Genomic DNA, 23,072 nt, shown 5'->3' with positions numbered 1-23,072 from the left:
CTGAAACATCTAACTTCTATGCCTCCGATGATAACAAATTGTTGGTAGTGAACTTTGTATCTCAGGGTGTGGTTAATAGATCACATTACAGGACAGATGATTGTGATGATAGGCAAATGATTGTGACGATGGGTTGATATATCAATCCATCTTTCCATCCGTCTTCTGCCATTTATCTGGTATCAGTCGTGTTGTGGTGGGAGCAGGTAGTCCAGATCTTCCTCCAGTACTTCCAGTATGTTCTGGGTCTATACTCGTGGGTCTCCTACCAGTTGGATCTGCCCACAAAACCTCCAGTGGAGGGGGCCATGCAAGGGGTGGCAACTCTACTTCCCAAGGCGATAACAGTTACAATAAGATGGCATCTCTGTCTCAACGTGAAGGAAGCAATTCATTGTTTTCTGACAGAGAACTATGGCCTCACACTTGGAGGTGCTGACCCATCCAGGCTGCTTTACACTCAGTTGCAAATCATCAAAAGTAGCAACAAGATTTTTAGGCTGTCCAAACTGGATGCACAAGCTGGCAGCGCTTTGAGATCCTGACCCTGAAGAAGTACAAAACAGGAGTGGCCAATGCCGGCAGAGGCCAACATTTGATATGTATTCCAGCTATAATCAAGTTTCAGAGCTTTTTATTCAGCTACACTAACTTATTGAATATATTATTACAACAATGTCAACTGTTATGAAGACAGTCATGCTATGTAGTTTGCAATCAATGCAGTAAATTACAGTTCATCAACAGTTTACCGTTCATTGAGTTTCTGTTCTCTCATATTAACACATGTGACTTTGTACCCAGGATCCTGCGGTTGCTACCAGTAAGCTAGCAGGGAATGCTCCATACGGCTCCTATGACCGTGGGACAGAGAAGAACGCTTGGGTAACTGAATCAGATGGGAAAACTCCTATGCTTGGTGAGGTGAGTTGAATTCGGGTACAAGACAATGACGCGCGTGCAGATAAAATGAGTGGGCCTGTAATGAAGTTCTTATATGAATTTAAGCAAATACACAACACAAATACACACAATATAAAGATCAAACTCAACATTGACTCTGAAAAAAAGAATCAGTGCTTGGCGACGACATTATGGTAAGGACAGGTGAGAGAAATCACTGAGGTTGTTTGCAATTTCACTTTTATGTAGTTTTTAAACAAAGCCATAGTTCTTGGAGGAATTAGATTTTCCCAACACCCATGGTTTCTTAATCATTCGTGAGATTTCTCAACCGGATGTATATTTATTTCATAAATTTGCAACCCTAACCCTTTGGACTCAATATAATCAAAAACAAAGGGATGTAAAATACTGATACTACTTTCTGGTTTTTACCTAAAAGATCTCGGCGTCAATTTGGTTACAAAGACATGCCAACCCAAATGTGCATAGGGCATTGAGAAAATATCATTATGTACACTGCAGGTTTACACAGTAGAATCAGTCATTAAATATGGGGAAAAATGGATGTTACTCATTTACTTAGTGACATTAAAGATTCAATGGGGTCAAATTCATCCTAAACGTAATAGGATGGTTAAATCAGTTGAGGTAGCTAGAGTTTTTTCCGAACATGAAAAAGTTGAATTGAGCAACATCACAATGTTGGTGAGGCAAAGATTCCTGTTGAATCTACGTAGAACCTTGTTGATTTTATGACTCATAGAAATCCAACTGCGCTGACGTTCTGCCACATGCTGTGCCGTTGAGTGTTAGGGCCTTTACATTCGAGAATTCGTCATGCAATACGACTGTAAAATAGATGCACATGAATGTGTGTCCCAATCAAACCATAATATTCTCCCTATAGAAGTTCGACCCAGATGACGGGTTTAAAAAGCTCTCCCCTGCAGAGAGCTGAAACCAGGGGGGTTAAAGTTTGTTGCTCCCGCGCTTTTATAGTGTTGCTTTTGATTACACACACGATTAGGTCCAGTCCCCTCTGTTAATCGCTTTTTCATGCTGTTTATAACAGGTCAAACATATGCATTGATTCCACGTTGGTGTTTAATCTTAAAATGTTCTGCATCAGTGCATCAGTGCATCAGTGTGTGTGTGTGTGTCTACATGCAAGAGGTGGAGAGAGCAAGTCTGTCTGAGTGTGCATCTCTGTATTTCCATTCCTCTAAATGAGAAGCTAGTCTTGGTTTGTGCTTTATGTTGCCACGTGTGATTATAATTGATTATTTTCCACCTGCCCCCCCCTAACCATATTAAATCTATGTGTACCTGTTTTGAAAACATGAGGGTCTTTGCAAAATGACCTTTGCGGTAGCCCTGCCAGTGATAAAGGAGATGCAGCGGCATGGCTGATATTTATTCTGCTTTTAAGACGGCTAATTGGTTGCAAAGATAAGGATAAAAGCCTTTTCTGTTCCCCATATGTTTCAGCATACAAGTGAAATCATAGCAAGGACCTCACTCGCACAGATCTGTTCTGAGCACCGAGGCAAAACTGGATGGGAGTAAACAGAGCAGCTTGGAGTAAAAAAAACATATAAATACGTAAAAGGAGTTTGCAGGTTTAAAGGTAGGCATGACAAGACAGAAACAAGGCAGAGAAAAAGGCAGATGCAGGCAGACAGACAGACACAAATAATAGATTAGAGGGAAATGCACAGGGAGACAGACTGGCTGTCTTTCTGAGCGGATTGGAGAGTGACAGGCTGGTACACAGGAAGTCAGTGGGAGAGAGACACACGAGAGACAAAAAGACAGATTATCAAGTAAAAACTAAAATAGGGACAGACAGGATACTTTGAAGAACAGGCAGAGGGGCAGATAGGGACAAGTTGGAGAAGGGAGACGGACAGGTAATGACATAGATATGAGGACTAACAGAGAGACAAGCATAAAAACAGCCAAATGGACATAAAGATATAGGGTGAAAATGTTTGTTCAAAGTGTTTACTGGGCTGTCAGTATTGGTAAGCAGCTGGAGAGGTTAAAAAAGTAAAATGTGCGGTATACTATCAATAATCCGTGACCTTGGAGTTCTGACCACCTGCCAAAAACATCTGCCCATAAATCTGTGTGCAAGTGTGTGTAAATATGTGTGTGCACACGTGAGCGTATATGAGCATGATTCATGTCTTTACCTCAAGCTGGGTTGTAAAGTTACTGGCGGTGGAAGTAAAGGTAAAAGATAGCTACAGTGGAGCAACCTTGAGACTTAATATGTACTGCGCTCGAAAGGCGCATTCACAAATGTGAGTGCGTGCACACACACACACACACACACACACACACACACACACACACATCTATAGAAAATATCTGCTTTTCTCCATGGATTAATCATTTTTCTCAATACATGTCATTAAGGACGACTTCTAACACAGTCACGTCTAGAGATTTCTATTGCATTATCGATTTCTCCTCTCCTCTGTTCTCTTACTCAACTCATCTGTCTCTCTATCCCCTTTCTCCTTTGCCATCTCTGTCTCTCACACACGCGCGCGCACACGCACGCACACGCACACACACACACCCCCTCCCTCCCTTCATCTCTCTTCTGTCCTCTTTTCTTTGTCATTTCCACAACTCTAAGCGGTTTCTCTGACATTTCTCGCTACGCCTACGCCATCTTAGCTGATCATGCCCCATCATGCTGTTTCACATGTAAAGTATCGTGTAGGCTAGCTTCTTGTCTACACAAGGACAAGCTGTGTCGGATGCTTTTAAATAGACTTTTTAACGACATCCACTTGGCCAAAACAAAACCTAAAGCGAGTGCCTGTCAGTGAAGAAGCTCTCGCAGTGATGCCAAACTAATGAGCTCAGAGTTTTATACCGGAAACTGTTTAAAAAGTGCTTGTAAACACGCAGCATCTCATTGTCTCTGCCTTTCAGGTGTGGCCAGGAGAGACAGTGTTCCCAGACTACACCAGCCAAAACTGCATAGACTGGTGGGTTGATGAGTACGAGCGATTCTCCAGGGAGATCAAACACGATGCCCTCTGGATTGTAAGTCAATTTTCCACATGCTAACCATAAATTCAGAAACTGACGTTGTTCTGCAGCCAGCTGCATTCGCACAAGGGGTGGCAGACTTGAATTTTGTCCGTGGCAATTACGTCACTGTGGTTTGAACAGTGAGCTCATACACAAAAACAGGCTGGAATTTATTTTATACTGTTAATGATTTCTCAGCTGTAAGTATGGATTGGGCTCACTCATTACTCTGGCTGTTTACTGCAGTCAGCACAATTCCCCATCTCACTTCAAAAACCTCAGTCAGCCCAGGTCATTTTACCAACATGAGTCAAATCACCTGTATGAAATGTTTGATGTCAATATGTCTCCTTTTCAGGATTTTAGTGGAATAATTTTGACTTCACAACACAAGTGGCCTCTCATGAAAAATTGTAATTAGACATGAAACAGTGAGCATTTTGTATCATGACTATAATGAACAAAGTTATCACGTTTATCAGTATAATAATAACTGCGATTTTGTTAAATGTGCCAAAAATAGCTAAACTTAAAAAACATAATATTCCACCATATAACATCATATCAACTGTGCAACATTGACATTGAAAATGGAGGCCTTTAGATTGTAAACCAACTGACTTCAGGTTCAACAATTTACTGAACTTCACAAAAATAGAAATAATGATGTCATATAGTTACACTGGTATATCCACTGGTTACACCGGTAAATCTTTTCTACTCTGGCTCTGAATTTTACCAATGTATAAACCGGTAACCATTTTATACCTCATGGTGATTATTAGAAATTTCTAACTTGCAGGACATGAATGAGGTGGCCAATTTCAAGAAAGGATCGACCAAGGGCTGTGCCGATAACAAACTCAACTATCCTCCCTACACTCCAAGTAAGACACGTTATTTTCATGTTCTGAGTCGTAGTGATGCTCAATCTGTGCTGCTTGTAAACAGTTTAAGTTGCTGCAATAAGGCGTTTCTATTGTGAATGCTTTGTCTTTGCAGTATTTTCACTTTGACCTTACAACACAGTTATCAATCAACAGTTAGGCCATAGTGCTAAGGTTACTGAAATACAAGGAGATAGATATTGCCACGGTCCTGCTGCTCGTAGCCCAAATGCTGAGCACAAGTGGATGAATTAGCCACAACGGCTCATAAAGTAAGTTTAGGTCCAGAGGAAAACTCATCTATAGTAGTGGGTCCCTGGTGAAGAATTTCGAAAATGAAAATTCTGCCACGTCTTTTATTCGGACTGTGTCTCAGACAGGACGATCCTAACTGGAAAAGGCATGGTCCCCTGCCGCCATCATTTTACTGCATCATTTTACATCATTTTAGTCATCCTCTTCTCCCATTGCTCTCTCTCTGTCCCTCATTTCCTTATTGTCCCTACTTCCTATTGCAGTATATATATCAACTTCTCTCTCCTTCTCTCCGTCTCTCCCCTTGCTGTCCTTCCCTCAACTGCATCCTTTATTTTGCATTCACTCCATACCTCCCCTCACCTCACCCTGTTTCTTTGCCTCATTCATCTTTTCTCTCACCCCCCAGGGATTCTGGATGAGGTGATGTACAGTAAGACTCTCTGTATGGATGCCAAACAGGCCTGGGGGAACCACTATGATGTCCACAGTCTGTATGGCTACTCTATGGTGCTGGCGACCGAGAAGTGAGTGCATTCCCAATCGATGATAGAAGTAGTTTGGCCGGCTTGTGCAAGAGTATAGAGGCCAACTTGCTGCCACCGCTTCAGAGAAATGGGGCACTGGCAAAACCCAAATTGCAAAGTGTGATGTGAAAACACAAACGCTTTAGAATCAAGTGTTGTTAGAGTCAGAGGTCCTGGGAACAGAATTATGCAGCTGACATGCAGAAGATCTGTAGGTTCAGTGCAGCGTGATGAATTATACCAGCTGCTAAATCATAGCTTGTGACTCTTGCAGACCATTTGCAACTTGGATCCTGTGTGATAAGTGAGGAAATATGTGTTAATGAGCCTGACTCCCAGGGTGAGAGAATGGATTTCTCATTTGGGTCTGGCGTTGAAACAGTATAAAGGTCCCATTACTTACACAAACCTGCACAGGGGCATTAGTATAACTAGAGGATGTAATCATAAGAATATTGGCAATCATCACACACACACACACACACACACACACACACACACACACACACACACACACACACACACACACACACACACACACACACACACACACACACACACACACACACACACACCCTGTATCGTACTGGACTATCCTGACCTGATCCTCCCCACTCCCCCACTGGCTTGAGTTCACATTGCACTTACAGAATAAACCCCAGCACTAATCACAAGTCATCATGGTTTTTCTACCACTGTAAGGTGCAACACAAACCAGCCTCAACTGAATATAATACCGTGTGCATTGTGCATGCAGGTGACACACCAGTTTTTGTCCAATATATTCAAGTTATGTTAATGGTTGTAAACACCATTAAATAGATACATGCTCCATAAAGTTTCCCTTGCCTCTGGAACTGTGTTTACGTACCATGATGGTGAAGAGGGAGGAGGAATTTGATCTTTGGTTGAAATTCAGATGAGTAACTAGGTGGAAACCCATACACCCCACTTAAATGATACAGAGCTATAAACTGCAGTCTTATGGAGGATTTATATAGTTTCCAAACTATCAGCCATATATATTCCACACAACTCTAAAGTTGGCAATAGTTGCAAATGTAATTCGCACTAATGCTGATGGTATGGGAAAGTGCATCCATTTGGAAGCAGCACACACCTTCACTAATGGGTGGTGCCAGGGGTAAGACTAATGAATGGTCAAAGTATTGATAACATTCAACTTTCCCAATAGGTTACACATCTCATGTCAGGAGGGGCTGCTTTGCTTCCCCTGCACCCGCTTACTGGGTTATCCTGCATATATTTTGTGCTGATTCATTGCTGCCGTGAGCTTATAAATGTACCTCTGATGTAAAAAAGTAAATAAATAAATCATTGAATTTGAATAAAATGCAAGTGTAACTCTTCAGATGGTAACCTTTACCTGTTTGTACTCTCGGCATAGCATAGTACCTAGTAAAGAAAAGTTTCTTTCACAGTGATATTATGACAGTGCTTTCAGTATTTCGAAATGAGTGACATCTCCAAAAGGTTGTCATGACAATGGGCTCCAACGCATCCCAACGATATCCTTGGATGTGTATAAGCAGAAACGTCAACATTCATATTTGGCTTTTATGATGTGACAAAAAAATGTGTGTGCTTTCTGCTGGTACCACTTCGGCAATAAAGTTATTGTTTGATCCTTCCCAAAGTCTAATGAATATGTGTTACTGGATCCCGACTCTTAGTTGTAAAAAAAAAAAAAAAAAAAACATACACTGACTACAAAATAAAAGCAGCTTGTATTATTTATTGGATGTACAGAGGGACAATATTACCTGTGACAGACACATCTAAATGTATGCACAAAGGAAAACATAACACTTGCATAAATGGTTTCACGCACACAGGCAGAGGCATATACTTGCATTGGTGACAATATCAGCCGTGTGAAGTGGACTTGCTGACTCATTCCTTTGCCATTAAACCAAGCCCTTTCGTCTCCTTTCTCTCTGTCCACTAATTGAAATGTATTATTGGCAGGAGACACATTTTGTAAACATCATCAGGGTTTTGTATTGTCATGGAAATCAATGCTGCATCAATTTCCCTCATCAAACACAATACTGTACAATGGGGGAAGGAAAAGCACTACCAGCTCTGGCTGTGTCCCCATCTCATCTCATATCTCTTCATCTGGCTCCACTCTGTGAGCATGTTTGTGCTTGTGTGTTTGATATACGTCTCTCCCTTGTGCCATTTAAATATCTCGCCTTCGCTCCCGAGGTCCTTTTTTATCTTAATGACCTCTTTCTCTCTCCATCGCTCCTCGCCGCTCCCCTCTCCCTCCCACAGAGCTCTGCAGAGAGTGTTCGGGGGAAACCGTACCCTGATGTTGACCCGCTCCTCCTTCCCAGGTGTGGGAAAATATTCGGGTCACTGGCTGGGGGACAATGCCGCCAACTGGAACGACATAAAATGGGCCATCCCCGGCATGCTCGAGTTCGGGCTCTTTGGTGTTCCCTATGTGAGTAGCAAGCCATCACAGAAGGGGGCGGATACTGTTCATGTTCAGCTTAAATACAGAGAAAAGAAGTAAAGATACTTTATTTTACATGGTTGCCATGGCAGGGCTTATTATTGGGACAGTTTTTCACATGAGCCACAGATTCAAACATCACATCATAACATTCAGTGTTAACATTTCCCTTTAGAACTATTTTGGAGCCTGTGTATTTGTAGAGTAAAGTTCTGTTTGTTGGTTTTTGGTGTAACCTTCTTAAATTGACACTGTAACAGCACATATGCAGTTATGTCTTCTTTTTTTTTTTTTTTTCTGTTTTAATTTGGTTTTTTTTTTAAACTGACACGTGAAAGCTTCATAAATTTTGGTTAATTTTTAGCAAATACCCATTGGCGTTGGTACTTTATACTTTCATACAGTATGAAGAGAGAAATTTAAGACCTCATCATTCAAAGAGATCTTAACATGCACTTCTGGCATTCACAAGTTTCTCCCTTTTGCCTCTTTAAATAGGATTCAGCCACTAATTGAGATCCATGTTCAGGCGCAAGCATAAAGACTGAGGGGCAGGCAAGAGAACGACATCCATTAATACATCTGGAAGAACAAGACCATGTTAAAACACACACACACACACACACACACTAGAAAATGCACTGCAAATTGTACATGTATATGAGTAGAGCACAGAGCGCAAACAGTGCACAGGAAACAACAGGGAGGGGGTCAAACAGATGCAATCCTCCGGCTGTGCACGTCAGATGGTCTCATAGATGTCAAACTGATTTTAGGCACAGACACACACACCCACACACAAAGAAAGGGAGAAAGCAGGAGAAATGGGATTTGGATCGATCCCCTCCCATTGAGTGTGTTGTAGAATGTGGCCGGTCGTAAACAATAGAAAGCAAGCAGTCTCCAAGGAGCGGCCTTTGACTGGAATCTCTTTCTTGGACTCTGCTGTGCAATTAATGTAAATAAAGATCACTGCCCACATCTACTGGCTGCCTTGAACAAATTGATAAGACATCAAAAAAAAGACATTTTGAAAGTAAAATATGCAAGATCATGTCAGTGGCACTATTTTTTACTGCTGGATAGGCTATTTATTGACCCAACACAATCAGTTGTTTGTTCTCTTTCTGACATTTGGAATATAGAGCTACCGTGGTCTATATTCATAACACAATCTCAGACTAGAACCCAACAACATCCCCTTTTCTCTATCTGAAACGGAATGCCAAGCATATGATTCCAACACATTTGAAACAACATTTCAGACCCAGGCAGAAATGTACTGTTGTGGCTGAATGTCAAGCTGTCGTCCCTGAACGTGTTTCAGATTGGAGCCGACATCTGCGGATTCTTTGACAACTCCAGTGAAGAGTTGTGCCGTCGCTGGATGCAGGTGGGAGCCTTCTATCCCTTCAGTCGGAACCACAACGCTCAGGGCTATAAGGTACCGTGGAGGCATTTTCTTTTGTCATTTTCATATTACACTGTCAGTTTTAGATTTATGTATCAAATGGCCATTGTTTGGTCTAAAGTGCTGCAGGGTGTACCCTTTATTTCATAACACTGTATAGGTGTTATGACTCCCAGTGTTTAAAAATAGAAACTTCTTTCAGTATCCATGGAGATTGTCATCACACCAGCACTGGCAGAGTTGTATTATAAAATAGGAGCAGCAGGACATCTGATTCGGGGTTTAACACTGGGGATGTTCACTGCGGAAAATCATTATAGGAGTAGCTGCTGTGGGTATTGGAACATTTGAGCCTGGAGTAAAACGCAGCTAAGAAGCTCAGTGCCAGACTGATACTCATCGAAGAGGGTGAAATTTTACACTTTAGTAAAACGATAATGTCAATGTTAAATTATGTCGAATTACCACAGTATGATGTGCCATATGGCTTCAGACCCTTAACAAACCTTTGAATTGGCACTGTTATCTCTTCTGCACTCGCCACCTCTTCAACTCCAACTGTGGCTCTGGTTGCATGTGTAGCATCAGACTATTTGACTGTGGAGCTGCTCATCTTACATACGTGATACCAAGTGATATTTATGCTGAACTGTTTAGTTTTTGTTTATTTAAATGTATGTTTTACTTCTAATGCTAAAAGAGAAAAAGGCTTCAAAGTAGGACCAACCGATGAATCTAACGCTTTCCCTAATAACTACTGGAACAAACAGGAGGTGCTGGAATGTAGAAATCATTTCAAATCCAACAGAGTCAATCTTTGTCATCATCTCATTAAAAATTTGCATCTGGGGCAACATCCAATATTTTGGGGCTTCCGGAGTAGACTGCGTATATCCAGGCCAAAACTCTCGTCTCCCATTAGCCGTTCACTGTTTAAAGTCGGGCCACTTGAAAGTTTCTCCACACAAAACACAAACACTAGGTCCAGACGACATTTTTGCTAATCTCTATTAAACAGCCAACTGCTAATGAATGCAGATACATTTTTAAAAAACGATAGCCGATGGATTTCATTCAATTTGTTCCAGCTTTTTTCTCTCCACATGGACCAACCAAAGCCCGCTCAAATGTGATTGGTCACAAACATGTAGAATATGTTTATGACCAATCACATTTGAGCGGCACAGTAGTTTACAGAACCAGAGTAAGAAAATACTACACAGTTTATGAATGTAATGTCACCTAAAACCCCACAAACGTATGTACTTTGAAATGTCCTCAAGGAGGGTGACTTCCCTAGCTTTGGTCAGGCATGCAAAGGTTTTCAGCTCAAATCCATTCCTTGCACTTTTATTTTATATTTAACCACAACAAAAAAGTGTCATCCAACCCAATACAATCCAACATACAGTATAATCACTTTTACCACAGCCACATGCACATTTCTCAGGCAACGTTCTTCATGTGACATTTCTATGCGCATTACTGATGAAAAATAGCACAGCATTGAGGTTGTGGGGGGGATTAGAATGAAATGGTGGTGGGGTGGGGGCTTTAGTTGCTGGAGAACAGGGACATGATGATGATGATGATGAATTTGAAGTATGATTTCCACTAAACGAGACAGCTAATGTGTGACCTTTGCTTTGCCCTAATCACGGCTCTCGTCACACAGCCATACAGGCCAGTCCAAACACACACCCACACACACACACACACGAAATCACACAGAGTTCTCATCACACTCCCAGAGGGGCCGAGGGCATAAATGATTAGCCAGATGAGAGGAACACGGCCTGTTAGCAGCTAATCACCCTTTCACTCTGCACTATCCACTGTCTGTCCCTTTCTCACACATTTTTCCTCCTTCATTTCTTTTTCTCAACTTTTCCTTTGCACGTTTTCTTTACAAAATCTGCCAAATTAGTTCTGTGTTAAAGTTTATTTGGATTGCAATCATTATAAATAAAAGGTCAATATCCACTTATTCAGTATGAATACATTTACAATGTTTTAAAAATAAAATTCCTCCAGCTTCCCATCCTCTCGTTTCAAGTCCATCTTTCCATTTACCACAATATCTCTTCCTTCCCACTCACTCTCTCCTTCACCCTCCAATCTGCCTCTTTTTCTTTCCCCCTGTGAATGAAAGACAAATCTTTATTTTTTTCTCCCCCTCCTTCCCTCTCATTTATCAATGCCATCTCTTTAATCCATCTTTCTGTCTCCAGCCCCAGGATCCAGCTGTGTTTGGCAATGGTTCAGTGCTGGTGGAGAGCTCCAAACATTACCTGAGGATACGTTACACACTCCTGCCTTACCTCTACACGCTCTTCTACAAAGCCCACACCACAGGAGAGACTGTTGTACGTCCTGTCATGCACGAGTAAGTCACTCAAAAATATAACAAGTACACTGTCAGACCCAAAATGAGGTTGTACAGCCTGATTTAGCAGAAATACTAGAGAGGAGGATTCTGCTGAGAGATCTGATCTCTCTTTAGCAAAGCACATGTATGAGCATCAACCTTAGTGAAATCAACAATGTTAAGTATCACCTAGGAGGAGGGTGAGGTGGTGCAGCACACAGTATTGGTATGAGCGTAATGTGCAGTGTAGCAGTGAAAAGTGTGAGGTCATAACATCCACTTGCATTAATATGACTGGACATTAGTCGCTGCCCAGCTGTGAATTAGCCAATCGCGATAAAACATATTGTAAACAGGTGTTGCTAACGTCAGTGCTCTGCTCGAACATTCAGGGCGCTAACACACTTACCTTGTTGGGTCCGGACCTTTGGACTTTTCAGTTTAGTCCAAACCAAAAGTGAAAGGTGCCTTGGACTGCGGTCAGGACCGATGGACCAAAATTCAATCCGACCAAAAGAGGCGGTCTCAGTACAGATCAAACTGAACCATGGTTCAGACCATTTGCAGTATGAACATTTTTGGATAGTTCCGATTTTCAGACTAATTGCAGGAAGTTGAGAGAGCATCAAGCAACAGAAGAAGAAAAAGAAATGAAGCAGCTTAGAAACTGTTTGTAGTCATTGCCTCTGCTGATGTAGTTTGTTCTATGAGGACGTTCATTTTGCTGGTAGTTAAACCATTAATTACAATGGCAACAAATTAACTAAGTGAACTGGCTTGAAGATTTTCTTCATTGAAACTGAAATAATACTTTTTTCTTTATTCCATTTATTCAAAATGGTTTGCAAACACAAGAGCCTAGACAAACGCCCATCTACGTACCTGTCAGATGTAGCCAATGTCGGTGATGATGACAGGACGTATGCATTTCATACAAAAGTCTTTATTGCGCTCCCTAAATTTTTATATGAAATCAAAACAAATATAATATAATATACTGTATAAAAGACATGAACCTTGGTTCGGACCATGGTCTGGACTTTCAGGTGTGAATCGGCCTCAGTCACACAAACTCACTTCACCCTTCACAGTAATACAGAGTTGGTGGAAAAGACTCAAAGTCTCTCAAAGAATCCGAGCGGTGGCGAGGATCCTGCTGGGAGAGAGAGAGCTAATCCTCCAAAACAAAAACATATTGCTCGCTGCTCAATAAGATTTAGCAGGGAGTGCTTTAGACAACAAGCATGTTGCAATTTCCCCTGAATAATAGCGAAACCCTTTTCATCTGAGAGGAGCTCATCCCTCACACGAACATGCTGCAGCATACTAACAGCAGCTTGAAACAAGGGGAATGTTCTGTGAAGCGTATTACGTGTTGCATTTCTCTTTTAAACGCTTTGCAAAACCCTTCTTATTTGTGAAGTAGCGAAGACAGTGCACATCACATGCACATTTGCGTCACTCACTGCTCATTATATAGTCTTCTGTAGTGCTATCTGAATAATTAGTTAGGACGACAGACCCACTGGAACCCACAATACACCGCGAAAAGAAGTTTACATCCAATAGTCACTAGCAGCGCAAAACATACCGTCATGCTTTGAATAAATTCAAGAAAAATGGAATGAGGAGCGAGTACTGTATGATGATAAAATAAAATTGCGCCATGTCTGAATAAAAAGAAATGAATTGAAAGCTTCAGATGTGACTAAACAGAAGGCAGCGGCAAATAGAAAAGTCTTGATTAAAAGGAACTGAAAGTTGTAGCAGACACTAAATATATTCTATTTATTCATGTGGGAAAACTCACTCAGTGGAATATGTACTGACCGATGTTGATATGGCAAATCTTGAATGTGCGGCGACAACGCAGTACTTACTGGCGTGGTGTTTTTCACTTTGCCTATGAGGTCACTATATTGTCCTCTACATAGAAGTCCCTTTCCGGGAGTGAATGAATAAGTGATTTCAGACCCAACCCACTGGGGAAATAGTCTACAACAGAGGGCACTTTAAGACAGACCACGGTCCAGATCAGGAGGTCAGATATAAGACAAAGAGAAAGGTAGAGAAAGAAGCTGTTCAGTTCTCAAGATGTGTACAAACTGTTTGAGACTGCTATGGGAAAATGAAGTTTACCCTTTTACTTACTTACTTATTATTTATAATAGCGGTGTCATACATATTTAATATTATATTATTATTTAATACAATTTTAATAGGTGTTCTCTTAAATGGATTTATGTTTGTTTTTGAATGCACCAAAGAGGAGCAGCGCTTGCGAAGGCGTTCTGATTATGATTCCATTCATATTCCCTCCAGTTCAATGTGAACACTGACAATCAATATAGTTACATTTTACCGCATTATACTTTGATTTTGTCAGTTGTTGACTGACGCAAACATTGAACATCTAATATTTCAACAAACATATTGCACTGAATCAAACAATAGTTACACAGTATGATATTCTGGAGAAATTCTCTCTTATCTGGACTACGTGGAGAAACGCATGTAGGTTCCATGCAAGCCAGGCCTCCTCCACTCTCTTCTTACCACTTTGGCAATGAGCAGGAGTTAGAGTGGTATATATATATATCACATTACAGCAACAAATATGAAACAAAGTTTGAGGTAAGTTTTTTAAAGTAAGGCATGCACATGAGGTATTTACAGCATGCAACGAAAACAACAAATAACCAACAGGGTAAAATATGCCCAAAACCAATCCAGCACATACTGGACTTAGCAGCAGCAACAAGGCAGCAGGCAGATCAGTGCACACACACACACACACACACACACACACACACACACACACACACACACACACACACACACACACACACACACACACACACACACACACACACACACACACACACACACACAAAGATAGAAAACACACATCTCCATTGAATGCACACAGATTCAAGAGCAAAGCAAAGAGAGCACCCAGCAGTTCAGCATCACATGCAGGCAGCAGCCATGAGCATCCATCGCATGTTAAACCAGAGACAACACAGCAGCCAAGTTCAACCAGAGAAACCACCACGCAGCGCTGAGCCAAAGCAAACACACGTGTTGTCAGCAGCCATGAAAGTCAACACAAGCAGCAGGGACCCACCTTAGACCCGGGGATCATGGCGAGTGGGACCCGGTGAGCGAGGCCCCCCTGACAGGTCGGTCCCGTCGGCAAACACCGCAGAGCTCCGGGGTTGTGTCCTGACATGTGAGGAGGAGAACCCCCCCATCATTCACTCCGTCATCCGGAGGGTCCACGACGAGACGCGCACGTGTCAATTCTCACATGTCGCGTTTGTTGACAGCGCCGGCAGCTGTCAAAGTTGTAATGTCCGCGTTTTACACCTGCGTTGATATGATTGGTTCTTACTAGCCACAGGGACGCGCAATCACCGTGAAGCATGTTGAACGCGTGGGATGCCGAACAGCCAATGAGAGCGCGACTTCAGGGCACCTGTCTGAGTTGAGACTGCATTTAATTTTGTATTCCATGTATTCATGGAATTTCTTTAAGATGTTGCCAAATGATAAGTTTTAGAGAATTATGTTGCAATTTAACAAGAAAAAAGTCTCAAGAATAAAGTTGCAATTTAACATAAAAAATGTCTGAATATTATGCAAATAAAGTTTTTTAGAAAAGTATTTTAGAAACCTATACTAAAGTATGATTTAACAAGACACTGCATGATACTTAATTTTAATGTAGGGAACAGGCTGATCTGATCCCCCCCCTCTAACAGCCCATAATTATGACTTTATTCTCGTAAACTTAAAATTATTTTCTCTTAATATTTCAACTTTATTCTCGTTAATTCTCAAATTTAACTTGTAACATTGACTTAAATGTCGTAATTTTAAGACTTTATTCTCTCGAAGTCACAACTTTTACTCGTACTTTTATTACTTTGAATTTGTAATATCACAGCTTTAGTTCTGGCCCTAAAACTAAAGGGAAAAAAGGCTTTTGTAAATGTCTGAATTGACTGTGCTGACTTTAAGAGCATCCTGTCATCCAAATTATAGGCTATGAGCTTTATTGAACACTTAAGAGAGACACATTTTATTAATCAAATGAATTTATCCAAAGAATATATATGTTATGACTAAATGAGCGATGATGAAGGGTGTAATTGCCCCAAAGGCTGTCAGAGAACAGTTGTAAAGTGTACTGACATGGATTTACTGACTGAGCGAAGCAGGACACGATGGCTTCACACAATAATTCTAAATCATGATTATTGTCATTCCCAAGGTTCTACTCTGACAGCGCCACCTGGACCGTGGACCGGCAGTTCCTCTGGGGAAAACACCTGCTCATCACACCTGTACTGGACCCGGTCAGTCACAACACAAACCAAGAAAACTGTGCACACACACTTACACTAGTACAGGCTGTGGTTGTATAATGACATGCTTGGAACGTAGCCAAACACATTGAATCATGTATTATATAAAGTCCATATAGAAACTTATATGTAGAACATACAGTCATGTGTTTTGCAGATGATGCAGAAGAGATACGCACACACTCAGTCACACACACACATACACACACACCCTGACCTCCACTGGGAAAACATGACATGAGATATTCTTTGTTGCCCTCCCCTCCTCTCGTCCCTCTTTCTTCTCTCTTTCATATCCTCCCTCTTTTCTCTCAGCTCTAATGAGAGCACTGACCTCATTACTTGCAGATTAGAAGTGTAGATAGAAGTGTGTATGTGTGTGTGTGTGTGTTTGAGAATGTTTGTCTGAGTATGTGCGTCTATGCATGCTCCTGCGTGAATGTGTTAAAAACGTGCGTGCCTGTAACGTGCATGTGCAGCGATCGCGGTCATGTCAAAGTGGCCTGATTAATAAGCAATTTAGCACGGCCTCTCGTGAATTACAGAATAGTGGAATGCGAGTTGGATTGATAGCGGGGCTGGGGATTAAGTAACTTCAGTAAGTGTGCTGGTGGAAAAGTTTCTAATTGAAGAAGAGTGGGGACTGTGCCTGTAGCACATGAGGGTTTGAGACGTCCAGAGGGTCGGCGAGAGGATGGGGCCATAAGGTGATTTTGCAGGGTGTTATATTTTTCTGAATTAAAAAAGACAAACAGGACAAATGCAAAGGGCAGTAAAGATTGCACCTAATATGGGTCCTGTCCAGGCTGGAGCACAGTGGGTGTGTTAAAGGCTGGTATCAGTTATGACCAATTGCTTATTTTCTTTCTCTGTAAAAAAGCAATGTCCCCTGTATCAAAGTGTCCTGACAATTGAATACAGTGAAATGTCTGCAAAGGAATTGCATCTCAGAGGAGGAAAGCTATGACCTTGCTTGTGATGGTGCAGAAATGCCATGAATGAATTGAGAGTTGGTTTAATTTGCTTAGGAATTAGATCGAACATACTATGTTGCACCGCTGCTCTCTAAGCTCCTTGGCTGATGCCCTCAGTCCTACAGTTCTTAAATAATCAATCATGGCACACTGTGACAGCTCTATGTTTCATTCAGGCCACGATCACATGTAGAAATAAGAAACGCAAGCTATTTTCCCCTTTATGCTTGAAGGAGTTGAGATTTAAAATCAGCCAACGCATCATCCACGGAGAGCCTTGTCGGCTTTCATGTTACATTCGCCTGCGTGTCCAGATTTTCAGGTCAAACCAAATCTAAGCAGAACACCAAAGATGCACCATGCTGCTTGATCAGTATTGACAAAACCCCATACTGATCTTCCACTCCTATTTCTGAACATACTAATGTTTGTGGCAGGCAGAAAATAGCAAAAAGGTAAGAGTTAGCAAGCAAATAAAACTCTAACTGACAAAAATACCACTTTAATAGTGTAGTATAACCAATACAGTCACAGCTGGGGCATGGTTACCCATTGATACTAATGATGTTACACTTAAAGGCTCATTTATGTGTCCTTTACGTACAAAAAGTGTAACATCTGTTTTAAACCATGGAGCCGTCAATGCCCACATACTTCCTTTACGTTATGCAATACAACCAATAGAGGGCAGTGAAGAGTTGAACGTTTCTGACAACCGGAATCATATAGTTTCTTCCCATCTCAAGTCTCTGCTCAAAAGTTCTCGAGTCTCCTCCCTTGTGGCCGTTGTCAGTATCCTTAAGCTCTCAGAAGACGTGCACGAATACAGATGAATTGAACACAGAGTACGTGTGGAAGGCTCCGACCTTTTCCGTATCTGACGTTGAGCAAAAATGGGCATTTAGGTTCACACTTTAACCTGCCTAAAAAGACATTATAAATTGTATTCATGTCCAACGAAGATAACTGTCAATTCTAGTATTACCTTCTCTTACTGTTTATGTTAGAGCTTTTTTCCCAGGTTGTATAAAAATAACTCAACTCAAATTATTAAACATGGTATTTTTTTGATATAGTAAACTTTCATCTGCTATACGATTGTAAATAACAGTCCAGGGAGGCCCAATGAGTTTAGCTAAGAGGCCTTTTGAACCTGAACTACCACAACTGATCTGATGCGGCTGAATATTCATCTTTTTGCGGTGACAGGCTGCTGCTGAGCTGCGGTGATGGGTATTTGCACCAGGGTAGAGGGCAGGCGCTGAGAACAGAGTGCCTACTGTCTGTTCCAGATGCAACAGGCCACAAGAAGAGATAGTGTCACTAACTGGAGAAGGGTCACAGGCTGATCTTAAACATCGTGTCACATCCTACCATCTCTTTCCTTTTTCATCATCCTCATCTCTCTGTGTCTCTGTTCATTTATCGCTCTGTCCGTCTTGCCTCTGCCTTTCTCTAATGATGCTCTCTCTCTCTCTCTCTCCATCTCTCCATCAGTCGATTCCTTCACCTTGATCTCCGTGATGAACCGGGGAGATCTCCTGCTCTCTCTCTGTTTCTCTCTCTCTCTCGCTCCCTGTCATCCCCTCTGGTCTTCATCCCTGCTTCCACTCTTCCTCCTCTTGCCCATTACTCCCCTTTCTTTTTCAGCTTTCATCAGATGTTGGCTCCCTTATCTCATCTGCATTCTCTTAATCAGCCGCTGTCAAATCACCCTTGTGATCCCATTTCATTTCATCCCGTCTCTCTCCCTTTCGCCCTCTCCCCGTCTCCGCGCCTGTCTCGGCCTCTCTCATCTGTCTCAGCAACCATCTGATCATTCTGCCAGTGTGGATCTTTGGCCCACCTGATCAAACCTTACCTCGTGGCTAGCTGGGCTTCTGCGCTCTCAATGAGGATACGGGCCTCACGCCTTGTCCCTCTCAATCACAGTTAGCAGCCATGCTAAAGTCCCCAGTCCCTCCCCATTAGTCAGCGGGGTGAGTGATAGGCGCCACGAGCAAATCAGACACCAGAAAACGAGGTATCGGGGAGCATCCATTTCCCCAGGCTGTCATCCCACAGGCTGTGCAGCGGTTGTGACAGGTGATCTGCCTAAAAACTGTAAATGTGCGTCCTAAAGACAAAGTTAGGTCATTTAATTTAGTCATTTATCATAGCAGTGCGTCTTGATCATATTTTTTATTGTTTGACATATACTTAGCTCATATTTGCCTCTGTTTAATTATCTTTTCATCCCTATTCTCTTTCCCTGCTTGTTTTGCCTTGTCTTCCTGTCACCTCTCCGTCTTCCTCCTTGAGGCCTCAGAAGGCCACAGAATAGGACGTGCGGCTGAGGAGAGACAGATAGGAAGGCAGATGTTGGTGTCATAGGTGCTTTTGACGGACAGCCTCGGCCTACACAGCTGACATAGTGTGTTTTACTCTTTTGCTTTCTATTATTTTTAGGAGGACCCGTAGCTGGTTCTCTCCTTAACTGGGTTCCCTGTGTTTATCTCCATCTCTCCCGCTGTTCTGCCCTGTCAGAGAGAGCAGGGAAGTGACAACGCTATCAAAGGCTCGCCGCTCATCTATTGATTGCGCCTGTCTGTCCTCCACCTTAAGCCATCAAAGCCCGTCACCTATCAGTCGTCGCTCCATGCTGTCTCTTCCATCATCTGTTGCATCACAGCACTGTCGACCGAAATGTCACAAGGGCATTGAGGAAACTTTATATCAGATGATAGGCAGTTTTAAAATAACTTTTCTTGATATGAACGTCTTATCTTCCACCTATTTCTTATTAAGCTGCAGTGACTTATAGCTGCCAGACATATCTGTGTTTCCTCTGTGGTGTATTGTGGCTTCTCTCCTCATGTTCAGACTCATAAGATTAAAGTGTCTGCGTCGGTACAGTGAGCTAAAGCAGGTGCTGCCGAGTGCAAGCACAAATCAAACACAGGCTCGCTCCTGCACAAATCACAAAGCTGACACCTTTTGATGTTTGCTCCACAAATCAGAGGAATACAGTATGTGGCTGTGTCTAATGTCAAAAACAAATGTTTACAACGTTGTTCTTGTTTTCTGCAGGGCGTGGACAAGGTGCGGGCTTATGTACCAGATGCTGTGTGGTACGACTATGAGACGGTAAGAATATTTTAAACATAAATTAATTGATAACATCAATGTACAGTGATAAACAAAAATGGTTGCACCGGGACTTATCAGCATTGTGTTCCATTAACACACACACAAAGAGCATGTATCACATGAAAGTCTTTGCCTGGAGTTCTTTGAGACTGAGAGACAAGAGCGATAAGGCAGAGCGAGAGAGAGGACAGATATAGAGTAAAAGAGGGGACAGGGAAGAGAGGGGAGAGACAATCTCCCTGACACAGAGATAAAAGAGGTGTTGAGTTCCTTTGGGACCTTATTTGGGCGTCACAGTGGTGATGTAAAGCACCCAGTGATCAGATGAGCGATTAGATTGGTTGTCTCGCCACCGGCCCCTTGTCCCGCATGGTCCCCTGTGATTATCTGGGTAGGAGGATGGAAGGGTTGGAGGGAGTATTGATGCAGTGAAAATGACCATGAAAAACAAGTTACTGAGCAGGAAAAAAATAATGGAAAAACAAAGGCATGAAGGAATGAAAACAGATGCGATAGAGGTTGAGGCAAGAGAAAGTAGGGAAAAGACGGACAGTACCCAAGATGGAGGAGAGAGGAAAAGCGGAGAGGAGATGAAATGATGGGGGTGAAAGTTACTGTACATAGACGAGTGGGAAGATGGGAAGTTTGGCCAGAAGGAAAAAGGAGAAGAACAGAAGACCTCCTTAGGGCAGACAATGAGGGGGTGATAAGATCTGAAATTGCTTATAGACGCTTCGCTAACTCCAGCCCACACAGACGCCCATACTCCACTGTAGTGCAGGAAACAGTGCACGCACACACACACACGAAAGGAAAATGGGCAAAAAAAAGAATTAGAACACCACACCGAGGATAACAGGAGGTAGAGAGGGAAGTAGGTAGAAGGAGAATGAGAGGAGATAGAGAGGAGTGAGTTTTAAATTATTTTAGGCCAGTCGGAGGATTCAGTCCTCACGGGATCGGAAATTAACTGTGCTCTGTGGGGGCCTTCAGAGAACCGAGTGGAAGGGACACAGAGAAAAAGAGGCAGAGCAAGAAAGAAAGGAGGGGAGACATTTGTCTGCTCCTCTTGAATAAATAGTTCAAACTGCATATTATATTGCATATAATGTATATATAATATCATAAAGCAAAATTCCTCAAGTGACAGTCATTGATGTTGTGTCCTGTGGTACAATGTTCATGCACAGACCTAAAATAATGTACCCAAAATGTAAAGGTCACAGTTCTTAAAGACTTTTTATTTTTTATTTTATGAATTTTTTCCAATTTGATAAGTAGCTGAGAAAGATACTAACAAGTTAAGTCTGGTACAGACAAAAATAAAGTTCAAATTCTTATCCTCGTGCTTTATTTATTCAGGGACTGTCATAAAGCAAAGCTCACACTCACATGGCTGCCCTTTCAAATAAACCAAATCAAGCCATACTTCAAAAAGTGTTGAATGTAAAGTGTAAAGATCAGAATTGTTACATTTAAATATAGCTCAAACACAAGAGATATGACTTACAAAATATATAAGAAGACACAATGTCAGTACATGTTGGTATAAAAGTAGCATTTATTATGTAAACCACTGCTTCAACTATTCTAGGGTAAATAAAATGTATAATTTAAGGGATGCCTGAGGATTTTTTGCACATACGAAGAGCATCATATGCACCTTTTCCCCAATTTAATATTCATATATTTGAATGTAGTAATACATATTTGTGAGGTAGTAGAGTTCCCCATATCCCTGCGTCTTAAAAGTGAAGATAAATGGAACAGTAGCTCAGCGTTATGAATTAAAAGACGACAGTGTTGTTCCCTTCACATGGTGAGTGATGTCCAGCCTACCCTCCCACACAGGATGCGATGATGGGTTCTAAAACTGTCACCCGTCATAAATCTTACAGCTGTGAGAGACGGCACCGAGTGACATGAGGGTGTGGGCAGCCGCGTAAATTTCATCTGCATAGTCGAGCGCTGATAAAAACGTTGCCCGTACCATCTGCATTCGACCAATAAAAGAGATGAACTGCTTCTTTCTCTAAATAGAAACTTTCAAATTTCATTTTAAGCTTCTCAGTTCCATCTAACCATGGACCCATTTTTTACTTTGAGCGTCTGATATTGTACTAATTAGTTGATAAGCTAAAACAATGAAACCTAATTTAACAACTTAGGCAATCAGATTCAAATATTTGCTAATCAGGGGGGAAACGAAAGCCATCATTAACATCTAGGTTTACCATCCATAGGCTGGAACTCTCGCATTAGCATAGTATCCTATGTCCAGTGTGTTTGATTAGCAGGTTTGCAGACTTAGACTTATAACATATTCATAATCGCAGTCACTGTTCAGACCCATAGCTAATAATTTTCAAAGTCAGGCTTGTGCAACTTTATGACCACTGCCCTTTTTCTTAAGGGGGTGTGTTACAGATTGTTTTTGCCCACAGAGATTCATACAGAGAATTTTTGGTGTGTGTAGATGAATTAATATGCGTATATATCCTACCCATCAGATGGAACGATTGGCAGACCGTAAAATGCAAGTCGATATGTATCTGCCAGGTGACAAGCTTGGTTTACACATCAGAGGTGGTGCGGTCCTCCCCACACAGGAACCTGCTGTCACCACCACAGACAGGTATATATACACACACACACACACACACACACACACACACACACACACACACACACAGACACTCAGACATAATG

The 23,072-nt window shown here is 41.9% G+C and overlaps 1 protein-coding gene across 1 annotated transcript in view; it reads left to right on the top strand.

Moving 5' to 3' along the window:
- Positions 1–23,072, top strand: part of si (sucrase-isomaltase (alpha-glucosidase)) — a 72,676-nt gene that overhangs the window by 10,761 nt on the left and 38,843 nt on the right. Inside the window, exons 11-20 of the mRNA XM_034604547.1 lie at positions 805–924; positions 3,856–3,969; positions 4,760–4,844; positions 5,509–5,626; positions 7,928–8,099; positions 9,439–9,555; positions 11,754–11,908; positions 16,167–16,251; positions 20,304–20,360; positions 22,874–22,998. Of these exons, the coding sequence (XP_034460438.1) occupies positions 805–924; positions 3,856–3,969; positions 4,760–4,844; positions 5,509–5,626; positions 7,928–8,099; positions 9,439–9,555; positions 11,754–11,908; positions 16,167–16,251; positions 20,304–20,360; positions 22,874–22,998 (1,148 nt within the window). The remainder of the gene's footprint in view (positions 1–804; positions 925–3,855; positions 3,970–4,759; positions 4,845–5,508; positions 5,627–7,927; positions 8,100–9,438; positions 9,556–11,753; positions 11,909–16,166; positions 16,252–20,303; positions 20,361–22,873; positions 22,999–23,072) is intronic.

This window comes from Hippoglossus hippoglossus, chromosome 13, assembly GCF_009819705.1.
Source record: "Hippoglossus hippoglossus isolate fHipHip1 chromosome 13, fHipHip1.pri, whole genome shotgun sequence".
In the NCBI taxonomy this organism is placed as follows: Eukaryota; Metazoa; Chordata; class Actinopteri; order Pleuronectiformes; family Pleuronectidae; genus Hippoglossus; species Hippoglossus hippoglossus.
Note: the sequence above shows the minus strand (reverse complement) of the source record. Positions and strands in the feature narration are given on the sequence as shown.